Genomic DNA, 16034 nt, shown 5'->3' on the forward strand with positions numbered 1-16034 from the left:
CATGGAATCCACACGACGACGGCTAGGAATCGGTTGGCGTAGTGGTGGTAGATAGTGAGGAGGGTCAGCGACCACGAAGGACCTTGCGTGTGCTCAGTCAGCAGCAGTCAGAAAGTGAGACTGACTGTTGCGATGCGCCGAAGTGGTTTCCTGTGGGCGTGGTGAAAAGTGTTCAGGAGAACAATGGTTAAGTAAAATTCCCTTTCCTTTTTTTTTTCTTTTAGTGTCCTCCTTGAATCCTTTCTTTTTCTTCTCTTTTTTTTTTTTTTTTTCTTTTTCCCGAATTTCTATGTCACGCGGCCGGTAGTGGCAATGAGTAGCGTTGGTGGAGCGAACGACTTGCCGGGGCTGCGGGGAAAACCTGTCGTGTCCAAAGGGTCGAGATAGAGCGGATCCGATGAGCAGCGGCGCAATGCGAACGACGCTGACAAGAGGAGGGGAGATGATATATACGAAAGAGGGGGGGAGGGACTAACAGGAGGGGTATGAGAAGGAGGAGGGGAGAATCGAATGCAAGTGGTTAGGAAAACGCGGGGAAGGATTGGAGGAGAGGAGAGACAAGAGAGAAAGAGGAGAGAGAGGAAGAGTCACTTCCAGTAGTCAGAAAGATAGTAGAGAGTAACTAAGAGAGTTGCGACCGACGGACTAATGGACAAGGCAGAAAAAATTCATGACGAGTTTGCAGGCAATTCAAGAGTCCAACACGAGCTGCTTCTTCTCGCATGTCTTGTCAGGTATCGTCCCGGGTGAGCCCAGTACGTTACCATACCGAGTGAGAGAGTCGCGTGTCTGTCTGTTCGCGCAATGACTGGGAGCTGACTCCCCATTCAACAAAGCTGCTGGTCAGACATATGAGTCTCTATCTATACCCTATGCTATCTATCACTTCATATAAAAGAACCAGCGACAGCTCACTGCCCTGGTGGTCTAACTTCCGAGGCTAGAACCCAAATTTGGAGTCCTCAAATCCAAGGCACTTCGGTACTGGAAATAACCACGGATACATACATGAGCCATGAGCTTACATGTGCTTCCACGGCCTCTCCGCATGTGACGACACAGAAACATCGCATCGGTTTTACTTGACCCGAGTATATCTCAAGTCAAAGAAGTCTATCCATCTTCCTCCTCAGAGAAGATTAGGTAGTTATAAATTAGCAGTCTTACCGTAATTGATTTAATTACTCAAACAAGACAAATACGAGCATCAACTCAACTAACTGACAAATCCCTCAGACCCGACAAACTTGCCCTCTGCCTCCAAACAGTCTATACCCGTTGGGTACATACATACCAAAGCATCGGCAAAGACAATGGCGACCATTATGCACATCGGCATACCTATGTACTTTGACTGGTTTCGGCCCGTGCCGATAACAAAAAAGCAATGGTCTATAGTAACTAATCTCGGGGACATGCAGTCAGTTTCTGATTGATGTAGATTTCCAGAAAACTCGGAGTAGAAGAGCCTAGATACTTGACAGGAATCCACTGGCCACGCGAGATTCACAACCTACTAGACTACTTAGAGACACCGAGCGACCACACCTTAACTATATAGCTAGACAGCACGAACCATGACAGCATGTCTATGTACTAGCCCAAAGTTATCGCTCGCAATGGCCAATGCAGGTCTATTTTAGTAGTAGTACCCAAACCCACATACACCATGACTTACATATGTAGTCTATTGACTCCATCCCCTCTCGCACCTCGTCGCAAGAAAAACAAGCAAGTAAAGAATATCAAACACGAAGTTATAACCCACAAGGTCATTACAATACCGTCGTCACTACACCCCATCTACTACTAGTAATCTAGACTTCTTCAAAACACAAACAAATCCCTCAACTATCACCCGACTCACCAATCACAGCTCTTGTCTTCCAGCCTCTTCCAAATCGAAACAATCTAAAAGTCATAAAATCAAATCCTCCAATGGATTTTCATTGCGTGCTTGGAAATGAGCCATTTCTTGCCCTTTCTGTCCCGGGCGGGCCCGATTAGTGGCCCGAGATTTCCCGAGGGGTTTGTATGAAGACCCTTCGTGTGCTTCGTATTGCTTGGGTGAAAATGTGTGTGGTGTGTGGTGTGTGGTGGCTGTGATTGAGGTTGCCGAGGTTAACAGACCAACCATAATATTTGTTATAATGGGGTTGTGGCACAGAATATAATCACCTAATAGAAATAACTTGCTGCGTTGGGTGTCATGGCTTGGGGAGGATTGCTTTGCAGGAACTATAGTGGGTGGTCGCTTCTTCTGTTGTATGGGTGAGCTGCAGCATAGTATCTTACCTATTTGGGACGGTGTTTTGCATGCGTATAACGGTATAACCAGGTTCATAAAATCGTCGGTATTCGTGCTTCTAGTCGACTAATAACTCTATAACATTATGGTCTACCTTGAAATAACCCTCATGCTTTGTCCGCTGTCGCCATGTCCATCCGTCCACTAATAAGCCCGCGTACGCATATCCACCAATCCGAAAGTTGCTATCTATTACTGACCGACTTTTGAGAGTGTGCCTAGGAAGAGCTCGAAGCGTGTAAAGATGAGAAATCTGCGCTGCATCATATCGCATTCTGATTTGGAAAAGAAACCCGCAGCTATGAGCTCCTGCCCGTCCCTTGGGTGGGTATCTACCGTGCAGCAAATCGGCTCTTCTGCCGAATCCTATTCCCGTAGCGGAAAAAGATATACCTGCCCATCAAATCATGTCAGTGGGAATGGTCACCTACTATACCCCGTAAACGACTATCAACTGCATTTGGAGGTGAATAGCCTAAAGCGTGCCGTTGTGACTGCAGCAGTGCAAGAACAACACGTCCACCAGCGAAAAGAGGAATGAATGGGATTGAAAAGGATACAAATCATGCACTTACGGAAACGGCGCCATGACAAGTGTCAGAAAAGCAAGTAGCGAGGTTGCCCAGTGATAACCCAGGTTGTTGTACACTAAAGCCAGCAGTTAGCATGTGGCGGTCAAGGTGTGCTGTGTCATTGGGCAAAAGCATCCACAGTTATATATAGACCAGTGTGAATAGTAAAAGTGAGTAGTGTTCAGTGAACGTCACAGTCCACCTCGGTGGCAGTGACACGACGAATACCATATATCACAAAGGGAGAACTTACTTTGTATGCCGAAAAGTGGAAACACTCCACCAAATATGGAGCGAGCAAAGCTGTTTGCCGCTAAAGCGCTTGCTGCATATGTCGGGTAGGCATCAACTAAGAATGTGAAGATTCCCGAGTACACAAGAATCGTCCTAGAAGATGAGGGATCAATGTAAGTGACAAGAACACTGAGATTACCACTTATTCAAGACACGAAAATACCTACCCTGCTCCGAATAATGCACTTCCAATGAGTGGGGCGATCCAGTGTACCTGAGGGTATATGGTCCAAGCAAAGATGAACAGCCCGATGGTAACAAGTGGACCTCCAGCGATAGCTGTATACTGACCGTTAGAGCAGGCTAGTCAGGCTGCGGACAGAATGACATATGACATACCTGGCGGAAGCCGCCACTCTGGTTGGAAATCATCAGACCTTCCCACAGCTTCTTGATGTTTCAATTCCAGGCGTGTATAGTTGCGACGCCAGAAAGGGTCCGAGAATATCGCAAAGAGCATCCCGACGAACAGGCCTAAAAAGCAAAGACCACGCTGCCATAGCTCGAAGCCATATACGCTCTCGAATACCAACTGAAACGCGCCGAAGAAAAGATAGAGTATGCCCAGCAGGATGGCGGAGAAGATGCACAGGTTTAGGCACATCGGCTCTAGTGTCAATAGCAACAACGGCCTATAGATCGACCGCAATACGGTCTGCGCAACCGAGCGATTCAGCATCTCTATAGGCGCTATCCATCTATCGTCACCGGTTTCCTTGCGGAGCTGCTGTGCCTTACGTCTCAGAAGCCTAAGAAATAAGTCAGAGGAAGTTGATGTTTCCGCAGGTCTATGCGGGCCCTTACACTGGATGGTAAGTCTCCGGAACAAAAAAGCCGATGAGGACTAATAAAACGCCGGTCCAGATGAGAAGCACATAGAAGGTCCATCTCCTGTGGAGTACAGGTAGTCAGCCTTATCCAAGTTCGCAATATCAGGAAGCATACCAAGTTGTGAACTGATTGATAAACCCGCCAACCCTGCAGAAATCTGTCAGTTAATATCAAACGGTATAAGTGTTGTCGATGACCTACAAGGGGCCAACCTCAGGACCGATGAAGGGGGAACTCGTGTAGAGCATCATCGGTGCGCTTAGTTCATGCCGGGCAAACAGGTCACCCACCGTGCCACCCGCCACGCTAAGAAATGCGCTTCCAGCGATTCCATTGAGAAATCGGCATACAATCATCGTCTGGATATTTTTGGCCACGGCACATGGTATCAGCCATACAAGGAAGAGTGTGAACGAGCAAATGTAGATCCGTCTTCGACCATAGAACTGTCAAAGGTCAGCTTGTTAGCAATCACCGTGAGCATGAGGCTTGGTTAATGTACGAACCTCCGAAAGAGGCCCTAACAATAGTGGCCCGACAGCTTTGCACACATGTTAGTATATCGCATTCCAAAAGGTCTGATAGTATGGCTCTAACGCACCAAGACCCCAGATAAAGAAGGATAGACCCAAGGTCGCTATCTCCCGAGAACAACCAAATTCTTCCATGATCTGGTCATAGGTGACAGTGTACATCGAAGAAGTGCAAGTCCTACAGCCATCAATCAGCACCAAACCAATTGCAGTAGCTTCAGGATCTAGCCTACACGCATAGGGAGCCTGCTGAGCATATGATCACGATGAGCCAGCGCCGGACCGTGTTGAAATTGCGCGGGTTCATGGGGTCATTATCATCCCAACTAACAACGAAGCCTTCTGAGGCATCAGAAGCTTCCTCATCTTTATTGCTCAGGACCCTCTCCACAACAGCTTCTTCATCGGCATTCTGGATGCTATAGCCGTCGTTCAGGCTCCAGTTGCGTTCGAGGGGGTGTGATGAAGCAGAGTGGTGTCTGCGCAGCCGCTCTTCATAAGAGGAATTTCGGGCAGTGATGGGAGCGAACATGCCATCAACATTGTCTTCCAGCTTCTCTCCTTCTGAATCACCTCGATCAGCTTGCTCTGCACCTGAGAAATGATCACTTGTGAACATACCTGTGCTTTCTTGCGAGCTTTCCGCCCGCTCGGTTGCAGAAGACATCACTGTCAACAAGACCGGGATGTCAGTTAAGTGCTTCTTCTCTTTTTATCAAATTATGGGGAAGTGAGTGGTCATAATCTTTTTGAGATAGTGAGGATCACCAATGCCGACCGGGGAATTTCACCTGAGACCAGCCGATCTGCAGCGGAGATTTAACCCGTTCACCAGTTACAGAGTTTGGCACAAAGCTTGTTAAAGCTTGGCTGTGACAAGAAGAATATAAGAAGGAAAGGAGACCAGACTAGCCCAAAACACCACACTGGAGTGTACTTACGCGTTGTTTGGAAAGGCAATGCAAAGAAGATCTCAGGCAGTCTTTATATTGTACGATCTCGGCAGCCAATTCAACGGTGGGGACCAGTACATATGACACGGGGCGGCGATTAGGAGTATGGAGCGTTCCAGAGTCACGGTAGGAGGCTGAGTGGGTTAGAAGGATGACGAGAGAGAGGGAAAGTCGGTCGAGCTAAGGTGGTTAGCTCAAGTGTTGCTGATTGCTTGAGGGGGGGAAAATTACTGGTAAGTAAGTAGTAGTAGTCTCGCCTCTCGGCCTCGGAGGAGAGCCGAGTGAGCTCCAACTGAGGGAAGAACACCCCGAGCTGCGAGCTACTACTACTACTTACTACTTACTACTTACTACTCTCAGATGCTGGTCCGTTAACCGTCAGTCAACCGTTGAGTATCAGTGAGTATGCATTGAGACGTCAGTGTTATAGATATGGAGGAGGGACCAGCGCAGGTGAGAGATTCCGCAATGATGACTACTGAGATACAGTACTACTTATCTACTATCTACCTATCTATATTTTCCCCCCGGGTCCGTCTTGTGTTTCTCCGCAGCGTTTGCGGAAGCTTTCCCCACGTGGAGCCGCCACCCGAAGTCATCCATGCATCCGATTACTGTACACTACTAACTGTGTAGTACTTACTACTTTATAACTGGATTTGATAGTATCGATCTGATCTAGGTTGAAAAATAAATCTGAGGGATACGCCCCATGCGCATCGCTGGGCTGGTTTATTCGAGTTCTTCTATTACACTACGCTACCGAGGGTCCAATCATCATGTTTCGCCCAACGACCAACAGGGCATCATTCCCAGCCTATCCAGCAGAATCATAATAGCCACCTTTTCAGTCCCGGAAGAAAAGAGTCAAGTCCAACAAAATGAAGAAAAGAAGTAGAAGAGAGTTAAGAAAAAGTTGAAGCCAGACCCCTAAAACTCCAAAGAATTCACACAGGATAATCGCCCCATACAAAAGCCAAGAGATTCCCGGGGCAAGCCTGCCCACACGAAAACAAAATCAAAATCTCAAAGAGAACGCAACTGTACATGAACATGACGCCGGGGTCATAAGGTCCTTTAGGCGGTGGCCTCAACGGGCTGCTGCTCTGCCTCTCCGCTGGCCCCCTCCTCAGCCCACGAGCCCCAGAGGGCTCGCTTGCCACGGATCTTCAGAGGTCCACCCACAGTCTCCGGCCGTTGTTCAACTTGTACGGCGTCCTTGGTGGCCAGCACGAGGATCTCGAAGAACATCTTGGTAGCGTCCGCCTTGGATGCCTTCTTCTCCGGCAGCAGATCCTGGAACTTCACGCTCTTCTTCTGCTCGGCTGCAGATTCACCCAGGCGTTCCCGGAGGATGTGGACGGCGTGCTTCGTACCAATCGACACGGGACCACTGTCGGCAACGACCGTGTCGTCGACATCCTCCAATGGTTGGTTCATTCCTTCGTCATCACTCAGGCGCAGAGCCTGGTCCTCCTCATCACCGGGGAACTCGATTTCGGAGCGTTGAAGCAGGGTAGAGTCAAGACCAACTCCCTCATCGACCGGCACAATGGCCTCTTCTTCGCCAAGCTCCAGGGCCGGCGCAGTGGCCGCATCCACATCCATGTCGGCAATTCCACTGTCGCGCTTCCGCTTCAGCTCACCCGCCTTCCGGATGGTATCGAAAGAAAGCAAGTCACGTAATTCCGGAGCCCAGCCACGTCCCCGGCCCGCACCAAGCACATTTGAAACAAAATCGCCGTTCTTCTGCATATTCATCAGAGTCAGAAGCACGGGGTCCCGAGGCAGCCACGAGGAGGGCTTCATGATTTCCTCGCGCGTCAAGTACTGTTCCCTGACATCCTTAACCTTTTGGTCGGTTTCCTTGTCCAGTGGCATGAGAATGACCTTGCGGCGCTTTGACGGTTGCTGTTGCTGATCATGCTTGGCGGTAACTGCATCATCTTCTTCAACTTCGACATTCTCGTCTAATTGGAAGGCTTGAGACTTTTCAAGGTCGTCCATCTGGTCGTTCTCCAATTCGGTCAGGAGACTCTCGCGCTCGATTTCATCATCGTTAAGGGCAGGCTCATCATGATCATCGCCGAGGTCCATGGCGTCATCCGTCTGCAGAAGGTTATGGGGTAGAGCGTCGTCACCCAGATCCATCTTATCCAGGGGAGCATCATCTTCGCCAAGGTCCAGTTGCAAGTTGTCCACATCGTTGAATTTGCCCCCATCGCTGAAGAGATCTTCCTCCACGGGGCGGGGAGCTGGGGCATCTCGACCCACTTCCATACTGAAGTCGTGGCCGAGTGGTGTTTCATCTTCGCCCAAATCCAAGTCGACCAGGGTGTGGTCCTCGAGGCGCGCAGGTTCTTGCGAAGCGGAGCGTCGCAAGCCAGTATCCGGGAGCAGCTGACTACCAAAATCCATCGAAGAACCAGGACGCTTAACCTCAGGTTCGAGGTTGAGGGTTTGCGGCAACAGGAGGGAGGAGTCCAAATTCATGAACAGGTCGGATTCGGTCAGCACATCGGGCAAGGTGATACCACCAGGGGCAACGACCGTAGTGGTCAAGTCATTGTTGTTCGTCAAACGGAAGGCCTAAGGAAGGGTGGTCAGCGACGGAGGGGTCGGAATATGCCAGAGGGGTATAAAGGAGCACCGACCATTTTGATCTTCATCAGGGCCTCATTGCAATCGTCCAGCAGATAGCGCGCTTTGCGGCTGTAGATGCGAACCACGCCTAGAAGCAGTTGACCACTCAATCGCAAAGCCATGGGGGCTTGGCCTTGGTCCACGATCGCACTGACACTACTTTCAATGTCGGATTGTAAGATGTGCGACTTGGAAAGCTTGCGCTCCAGGTTGGCCGACAACCAGACGCGGGCCAGTGGCCCGGTCTTTGACAACAGGGTCTCCGAGTAGAACATAGTGGCGGGGGGAGAAGGGGAGATAAATCAATCCAAGAACCAAGTGTCGCAAGAATAAGATCCAAGAAGACAAGAGATAGTGCAGTAAGAAGAATACCCCACCCAGAGCGGTGGCTGTTGGTGGTGGTGGTGGTGGTGGTGGTGGAAGTCCCGGGCAACCAAAACGCCTGGGGACGCGCGCCGTATCCAGAAAACAAAAAGGATCAGCGACAGGTGCTCGGCCCCCTACGGGCAGTGAGCGAGGGAGGAGTCCACAGTATGGTACCCGTTCAGTCCGACGACGGGTAGCTTGGGTGATGAATAAAGGATCGCGCAAGATGCGATCGTGAAGAGACAAACACGCCCTACAACGGATGGTTGGAGGGGAAACAAGAAAGAAGCCAAAAAGGGATTGGCGATAGTGTGATGCGAAAATGGGGAGTTGACAGGGAAGGAGAGAAAAAGAGAGGGGGCTGGGGTTGGGGGGGAGAGATTGTAAGGTTCGAAGTCGCAAAAGGTGGGAGGGAAACAAGAAGTGGGAACTTTGGGAAGGGAAAGAGTAGAAGAGAAGGAAAGGCGCGTCGACCGGCCAGCAACAGTTGATTGACTGCCAGGTTACTCAGGCTGGGAGGAAGGGAGTGGTAAGGTTATGTTGCCCAGCCTCCTCTTCTTCTGCCCGTCTCTGATTGGTGCGTATTGATGTGGCTGGGGTCACGTGTAGCAGTCTCGCTTATGTCATTCATAGATCACCTGAGTTGTGCTGACTCAGCACGTGTGACATGCTCAACCCACTAGTCCCGATATGAACAGCTCGGAACAACACGTCATCCGATAAGGCTAGGCCGCATCGGGCAAGGCATCATCAGCCGCACCGCCCAAGGATGAAGCCGTCAATAGAAAGAAGAAAAAGAAATCCCAAGGAGAAACTCAATGCATGAAGGAGAAGGACTTGATTGAAGATTACCTGCTCCGGGTCATGATCAGGGTTTCTCAATAAGACAAGGTTTCTTTGTGTTCTTATCGACAAAATACTAAAACTACTTGACCGAGTGGGTTCTGTTCTCTCCTCTCTGTCTACTCTGCCCCGAAGTCTGGCCCAGTCCTCCTCTCCCTTCCCTGGTCGCCGTGTCCACTTGGCGACCCTTCCCCCCCCCCCCATCTGGGCTAACCAATTGACGATTATTGATGCAGTTACGGCCAACTCGCGTCAAACCACCAGGAGAGACTGTGGCTTTGCCCATTCGCCGGCCTTGTCGATTTTTCCCCCAGAGCGATTACTCTCACATCTCATTTCCTCCTCCCCCTGAAAAAAAAAAAAAGAACACCTCGCTCTCTTCGATTTTAATTATTCCTTCCTTACTGTTCCCGACGGGATGCTAGCAATTGGTGTCTGATATACCTGGGCCTATTTTCCGTTTCGACAAAGCATGAGAGATGTCAAGGTCCGCAACGCCCGCGCTCCCTTTCCATAATGCCCAGATCCCCGATTCGAGACCGAGGTCGACAACCCCGGCGGACGTGCGCTCCAGTACTTCCCCTTCTGTAAGTGGCTTGCCTGTCTGTCTTTTGGTCCTCTCCGTGTGTTCCAACTACTTGTCTCTTGCAATCTGTCCCCTCTGCCGTCTACCTTCCGTCGGCGCGGCTAACTGGGGCGCCTTGCGCGGATAGACGTCTACCTCGACATATTCGCTCTTAGATCCTCAAGAGACCGCAGAGCGCTTACAGACCTCCCTCGTCCATGGCCTTAATCCCGCCGAGGCCGAGGTGCGCCTGGCACAAGAGGGCCCCAACGAACTCCCGCACGAAGAACCGGAGCCCATATGGCTCCGCTTTCTCAAGCAGTTTAAGGAGACTTTGATCCTCCTCCTTTTGGCCTCCGCTGCGATCTCCTTTTTCATGGGAAACTACGATGATGCAGTCAGCATTACCCTCGCCGTCACAATTGTGGTCACCGTCGGATTCGTTCAGGAATATCGGTCGGAAAAGTCTCTGGAGGCACTGAGTCGTCTGGTGCCGCACCATGCGCATCTGATTCGCGATGTTCCCTTGAATGGCCCTCCAGTGGCCGGCACCATCCCGCCGGCTCCTGGTGCGGAGATAGAGTTGCAGGAGCTGCGAAGCAAGAGCCCGTCCATCTCCACTGCCGTCAAGGCCTCGACTACCGTGCCCGCCACGGAACTCGTGCCAGGTGACCTGGTCCTCTTCACCGTCGGAGACCGCATTCCGGCAGACATCAGGATCACTGCCGCCACGGATCTCTCCATCGATGAGTCCAACTTGACAGGCGAAAACGAACCGGTTGTCAAGTACCCCGATGCCATCCGCAGCCCGAAGCACCTTCCTTCGCACTCCCCTAAGATTGTGAGCCCGCCTCGATCGCCATTCTACGACGCCCCGGCCAGTGGCGCCGTGGGAGCCGACATCCGCTTGAATGAACAACACAACATCGCTTTCATGGGTACGCTGGTTCGGTCGGGATACGGGCAGGGAATTGTGATCGGAACCGGTGCGAAGACGGAGTTTGGAAGCATTTCCGCCTCCCTCCAGGAAATTGAAAGCCCGCGGACGCCTCTCCAGCTGTCAATGGACCGTTTGGGCCAGGAGTTGAGTTACATCTCGTTTGGTGTCATCGGACTGATTGTTCTCATTGGCTTGATCCAGGGTCGCAAGCTCCTCGAGATGTTCACCATTGGTGTTTCGCTCGCGGTGGCTGCGATTCCAGAAGGCCTCCCTATTATTGTTACCGTGACGCTGGCTCTGGGAGTGCTGCGCATGGCCAAGCGAGGAGCTATCATGCGCCGGCTGCCGAGTGTCGAAACGCTGGGCTCCGTAAACGTCGTTTGCAGTGACAAGACCGGTACTCTGACTCTGAACCACATGACAGTTACCAAGATGTGGCACTTTGACTGCCCCGAGCCTTTTGAGGTCCATAATGATATTTCCTCCTTGACCCCCGGGCCTGCAGCGCGGACCGTTCTACGAATCGGCAACATTGCCAACAATGCCAGACTATCTCGCGTGCATGCCAACTCTCCGGCTAGCGCCTCTTCTGCCGCGGTCTTGTCCTCCACGGACGACAGGGCTTCTGGAAGTGTCCGTAGCAGATGGGTTGGCCAGCCTACTGACGTGGCTATCTTGGACTTGCTGGATACATTCGGCGAGGACGATGTGCGTGAGCGTATCAGCGCCCGTGTCGCGGAAACTCCGTTCAGTTCTGAGCGCAAATGGATGGGTGTGATCATTGGCAACGGCACCTCCGGTGACAATGTGGCCTATATCAAGGGAGCCCTCGAGCAGGTATTGACCCGGTGCGATACTTACCTGACCAAGGATGGCCGTGAGGTTATCCTGGATGAACCACGGCGCCAGTCGATAAGGCACGCAGCTGAGCACATGGCGGCAGAGGGCTTGCGGGTCTTGGCTTTTGCCAGTGGAGCAGTTAGGGATACTTCGAGAGGAAGAGCGTTTGGCAGTAGATCGGGTACGCCCGTGTCCAAGTCCAGCCAGAGTGATGACGATGACCGGTACAATGGACTAGTCTTTGCAGGCTTGGTGGGCATGAACGACCCTCCGCGCAAGGACGTTCACAAGTCCATCCGGCGTCTCATGGCTGGAGGAGTGCGGGTCATCATGATCACGGGAGATGCGGAGACGACCGCTGTTGCTATCGCGAAGAAACTAGGAATGCCGGTCAGTGACGCTCCCGGATCACGGCCCGTCATGAATGGGCATGAGATCGATCGGATGAGCACACAGGAGCTCGCGCAAGCCATATCCTCGACCTCGGTCTTTGCACGCACCAGTCCGGACCATAAAATGAAGATTGTGCGTGCTTTGCAATCTCGCGGCGATGTAGTGGCTATGACCGGCGATGGCGTGAACGACGCCCCGGCACTCAAGAAGGCGGACATTGGTATATCGATGGGCAAGCTGGGCACGGATGTTGCCAAGGAGGCAGCGGATATGATCTTGACAGACGACGACTTTTCGACCATCTTGCGTGCCATCGAGCAGGGCAAGGGCATCTTCTACAATATCCAGAATTTCATTACCTTTCAGCTCAGTACCAGTGTTGCGGCACTGAGTCTTGTGTTGCTGAGCACCACCTTGGGCTTCAAGAATCCGTTGAACGCCATGCAAATCCTGTGGATCAGTGAGTTTATCTTCCCTAACATGCTTGAAACACTGCTGATTTCGACTCTTAGATATTCTCATGGACGGTCCCCCGGCACAGTCCCTGGGCGTGGAACCCGTTGACCCGTCCATCATGAACCGGCCACCCCGACCCCGGAATGCCCGTGTACTCACGAGGCCGCTCGTCCAGCGGGTGCTCACCTCCGCGATGATGATCATGCTCGGCACTCTGGCCATCTACATTCACGAAATGGGCGATGCCGATGACACCGCCAACCCCGGCGTACACTCCCGCGTGGTGACAGCCCACGACACCACGATGACATTTACATGCTTTGTGCTGTTCGACATGTTCAACGCATTGACCTGCCGCAGTGAAGGCAAGTCGGTGCTCCGTGGCGAAATTTCTCTCTTTGGAAACAAGATGTTCAACTACGCCGTTCTGGGCTCGCTCGCGGGACAGGCGTGTGTGATATACCTTCCCTTCTTGCAGCGCATCTTCCAGACGGAGCCTTTGGGCTTTGGACATTTATTCCGGCTGGTGTGTATTTCGAGTACCGTATTTTGGGTCGATGAGGCCCGCAAGTATCATATGGCGTTGAAACGACGGGGCACGGTGGGGGTAGGATACAGTGTCAATGTTTAATAGATTAGGTTATAGGTTATATGTATAGATGTTTCCGTTATACTTTGATGTCAGTATTGACAATCTACTTGGGCAATAAATCTGAAGATAAGGTAAACTGGTACCCAGTCAGTATCCGCAGTGTTAAAAAGTTTTGGGGGAGTGAAAGAAAAAAAGCAAAACAAAAAAAGAAATTGACCTACGCAGGACTCGAACCTGCAATCTCTTGATCCGTAGTCAAGCGCCTTACCATTGGGCCAGCAGGCCAATTGTTGAAATACTGGCTATTATTTTAATTTATCACCCACAACAGCACAGCAATACGTGCTCCCCACTACCTGTGTGGTCTGCTTGCATACAATCACTGGGAAACAGTACTCTAAACATGATGGGGATGCTTTAGGTGAGTACTTAGTAGTAGTAACTCAGTGGTACATGTGCATAGTACTGCGGACTTGCCGTTACTAATACTAGTGGTAAGCTCGCTACTAAGGACATGCTGTCGATGATAGTAGTATATATATTTGCCAGAACCGACAGTGGTTTGACCGGGTCGTATATTAGAGAGTCGCGAGGACCGAGGAAGTGAACCAGGTACTGCTACAATAGCTGTGCATGAAAGGTCTAGATAATTCGATTACCACTATGTACGCAGTATAAAGGGAACCGGGGAGTTAAAGAGCTAAGTATAGCTGGCTGACGTGCTTTGGCTCTCGGATTCCTCATCAGCATACAGCGGTCAGCTGCAGGGAGGGGTACACCAAATTGAGGTATCACATACAAGCGCACGTATGCTGGTTCAAGAACCGGTATGTATTTTCAGGAACCGGTACTATGTACGGCCATTGAACGGGCGCATGAAACACCGGGATCCCGAAATCTCGGGGTCAGAGTAGGGAGAGGACCAACGTCGGGACAAGCTAGGGCTTTAAATGCTCGGCACCTCAAAGCGAAGACCCTCCCCAGCAAACATTGTATTTCAGCAGAAGTCGTGAAAGTAACACGGAAGGATGGTTATTGATACCATCACGGATCACCATCAAGCGGAACAGCATACCAGCGGCAACAACATCCGTTCCCGTCGTCTCGGCATGCTCAACCCCGAACCCAGATCGCAGAATAAATCCGCAAGGGGCGATTGGCCCGGGCCATGGTGCCCGTTTCTAATGGATCTCCGGAAGCAGAACATTCTCCGGACTGAAAGAATGAATTGGGACAGACTCATGGCCGTGCATCTGCAGCAGACGTCGAATTAGGGCTGGCAGGACAATAAATGTTAGGTAATGGTGTCTGGCCATTGGTCCCTGCAACGAACAGGCGACAGGCAAACCCATGATTGGCGCGCGCCCGTGACCGTTGACGATTTTAGCTCCGGTGATGGGCTCATCGTCCACTCCGCCCTTGTTGTCTCCTCAGGCGATCACCATCGTAGCTTGCCCCGTGGCATGAACCGGGACCCGATAGTGTGGTTCCCTGGGGGTCTGTGAGGGCACGTGGTCGACATGGATGTATAGTTTATTTTCATGTCATGCAGCACTCAATATTTGACTCGTGGCATACACACGGGCCATTGTGTCATGTTATGGCATGTCTGTGATGTCTTGAAAGGACAAGGTCATGCATGGCCACCCACGCAGGGAGTATAGCACCCCCCACAAAGGAGTAGTCCAAATAAGCATCGTTCAGACTAAGACGCAGGAACTAGTAAGGAGTCAAAGATCAGCAACCAATTTAGTTACACGATATGCAGTAACATCCAACCCACCTGATAGAGAATACTATCATTTTACTCGACAAGAAACCCCAGAGATAAGGGAGCTACTAGTAGTGCAGCGGAGACGGGGTCAGGTTAGTTATATGGAGACACGAGCACATGGAAGGAATCTTTTTTTTTTTTCCTTTTTAAAGAAACTAAAGATAGGTACCAGGTACTAGTGTAGTTCCTATCTCCAGTGTTTCTTATCTCGTTCTACTCTTCCCTTGAACTAAAGCATTGAGGAAACTGGGGACAGCATCTACTTATAAACTACTGCTAGACCGGTTTGGGTAACGTGCTATCAGCAGGGCACCAGGGGTCCCGGGGAGCACAGGTCCGATGTAGGATCATCTATCTACTATCTACCATCTACTATTATCTACCGTAGAATGACTCGGGACTTCTGTCGGCTGCTGATAGGCAAGCCGGGTTGGGTTGCCTAGTGTAGTCCCACCCCACGCGACTGCTAGTCGAGGTACCCATCCATGCTTTTGCGTGCATTTGTCCGCCCGGTCTGGGACTGTCATACAGACGTAAGTGCGATATCATCGTATGGGGGAGAGTAAGCAGAGTGACATATCCTCCGACCTGGATAACTACGTAGCCAGTTAGAAGCAGTCGAATACACACCATAAGACAATTGATTTGCAGCACACACATCTATTCCATGTAAATTTCTGTGTAGGCAACACACCGCATCGCAGCACCCTCACCATCGGAATCCTCCGAGCCAAGAGCCAAGCAAACGCAGCCCGACTCGCAAGTTCATTCATCCCGTCCCCGTATCTCTTCTATCTAACTGCTACTGGACTAGAGCCTGGCAAACCTCCGAACCGGCGACTGCGCGACCCAACCTCGAAAGCCCGCCCGCCCGCTTCAGGTCTACCCAATTCCTGAAACTCCCGAGCGGACATCGGGTGAAACAGGAATGACAAGCGGACTATCATTGGCCAAGCTTCGTCGTTATCAGCGCGGTGGAGCTGTTCGAGGCTGAGCTAGGCCGGATCGGGCTCCGGCGGGACCCACCCCGGATGCAGGTGGCGTGCAGCTGCCCTTATCGTGACCTCCTAGCCAATCGATTTGGAGTGGTGATGAGCTGAGAGAAAATGGAACTGATAAGAAAGGTCATCT

The 16034-nt window shown here is 51.3% G+C and overlaps 5 protein-coding genes and 1 non-coding gene across 6 annotated transcripts; 2 read left to right on the top strand and 4 right to left on the bottom strand.

Annotated features, from left to right (window-relative positions):
* Window positions 1–253: 253 nt before the first annotated feature.
* On the top strand, window positions 254–2955 carry BO87DRAFT_411042 (uncharacterized protein). The gene is made up of 9 exons (XM_025626395.1): window positions 254–366; window positions 406–483; window positions 698–755; window positions 899–958; window positions 1237–1367; window positions 1442–1459; window positions 2223–2328; window positions 2615–2747; window positions 2783–2955. Exons 1-9 carry the CDS (start codon window positions 313–315, stop codon window positions 2847–2849), a joined length of 705 nt encoding a protein of 234 aa, XP_025474241.1. The 5' UTR covers window positions 254–312; the 3' UTR covers window positions 2850–2955.
* Window positions 2880–5205, bottom strand: BO87DRAFT_321432 (MFS transporter; the record flags this gene model as incomplete). Its single annotated transcript, XM_025619933.1, has 11 exons — window positions 2880–2956; window positions 3134–3267; window positions 3342–3453; window positions 3514–3923; window positions 3979–4065; window positions 4120–4152; window positions 4207–4451; window positions 4512–4546; window positions 4607–4716; window positions 4772–5102; window positions 5160–5205. The coding sequence occupies 11 exons, from the start codon at window positions 5203–5205 to the stop codon at window positions 2880–2882; spliced, it is 1620 nt and encodes a 539-aa protein (XP_025474242.1).
* Window positions 5206–6347: 1142 nt separating this feature from the next.
* BO87DRAFT_210623 (kleisin alpha) lies at window positions 6348–8611 on the bottom strand. Its single transcript, XM_025618618.1, has 2 exons — window positions 8146–8611; window positions 6348–8080 (listed from the first exon to the last, which is right to left on the bottom strand). The coding sequence occupies exons 1-2, from the start codon at window positions 8407–8409 to the stop codon at window positions 6569–6571; spliced, it is 1776 nt and encodes a 591-aa protein (XP_025474243.1). The 5' UTR covers window positions 8410–8611; the 3' UTR covers window positions 6348–6568.
* Window positions 8612–9355: 744 nt separating this feature from the next.
* Window positions 9356–13236, top strand: pmr1 (Ca(2+)/Mn(2+)-transporting P-type ATPase PMR1). The gene is made up of 4 exons (XM_025624455.1): window positions 9356–9437; window positions 9580–9930; window positions 10057–12541; window positions 12594–13236. Exons 2-4 carry the CDS (start codon window positions 9823–9825, stop codon window positions 13166–13168), a joined length of 3168 nt encoding a protein of 1055 aa, XP_025474244.1. The 5' UTR covers window positions 9356–9437; window positions 9580–9822; the 3' UTR covers window positions 13169–13236.
* A 106-nt stretch (window positions 13237–13342) lies between these two features.
* BO87DRAFT_t269 lies at window positions 13343–13414 on the bottom strand. The gene has a single exon. It is a non-coding gene; the product is annotated as a tRNA-Arg (tRNA).
* Window positions 13415–13771: 357 nt separating this feature from the next.
* Window positions 13772–15817, bottom strand: BO87DRAFT_401976 (uncharacterized protein; the record flags this gene model as incomplete). Its single annotated transcript, XM_025625648.1, has 7 exons — window positions 13772–13890; window positions 13981–14067; window positions 14172–14241; window positions 14335–14558; window positions 15277–15369; window positions 15598–15694; window positions 15758–15817. The coding sequence occupies 7 exons, from the start codon at window positions 15815–15817 to the stop codon at window positions 13772–13774; spliced, it is 750 nt and encodes a 249-aa protein (XP_025474245.1).
* Between the last annotated feature and the right edge of the window lie 217 nt (window positions 15818–16034).

Source organism: Aspergillus neoniger, assembly GCF_003184625.1.
Source record: "Aspergillus neoniger CBS 115656 unplaced genomic scaffold BO87scaffold_60, whole genome shotgun sequence".
NCBI classification, from domain to species: domain Eukaryota; kingdom Fungi; phylum Ascomycota; class Eurotiomycetes; order Eurotiales; family Aspergillaceae; genus Aspergillus; species Aspergillus neoniger.

What these genes read in the sequence shown, in the direction of transcription:
- BO87DRAFT_411042 (XM_025626395.1), top strand. Translation starts at nt 313, where the DNA reads ATGAGTAGCGTTGGTGGAGCGAACGACTTGCCGGGGCTGCGGGGAAAA. An exon ending in GGCTGCGGGGAAAACCTGTC is followed by an intron (nt 367 to 405) that starts GTGTCCAAAGGG and finishes TCCGATGAGCAG; the next exon opens with CGGCGCAATGCGAACGACGC. An exon ending in TGTTTTGCATGCGTATAACG is followed by an intron (nt 2,329 to 2,614) that starts GTATAACCAGGT and finishes CGCAGCTATGAG; the next exon opens with CTCCTGCCCGTCCCTTGGGT.
- BO87DRAFT_210623 (XM_025618618.1), bottom strand. Translation starts at nt 8,409, where the DNA reads ATGTTCTACTCGGAGACCCTGTTGTCAAAGACCGGGCCACTGGCCCGC. An exon ending in CCCTGATGAAGATCAAAATG is followed by an intron (nt 8,081 to 8,145) that starts GTCGGTGCTCCT and finishes ACCCTTCCTTAG; the next exon opens with GCCTTCCGTTTGACGAACAA.
- pmr1 (XM_025624455.1), top strand. Translation starts at nt 9,823, where the DNA reads ATGTCAAGGTCCGCAACGCCCGCGCTCCCTTTCCATAATGCCCAGATC. An exon ending in GCTCCAGTACTTCCCCTTCT is followed by an intron (nt 9,931 to 10,056) that starts GTAAGTGGCTTG and finishes TTGCGCGGATAG; the next exon opens with ACGTCTACCTCGACATATTC. An exon ending in CATGCAAATCCTGTGGATCA is followed by an intron (nt 12,542 to 12,593) that starts GTGAGTTTATCT and finishes TTCGACTCTTAG; the next exon opens with ATATTCTCATGGACGGTCCC.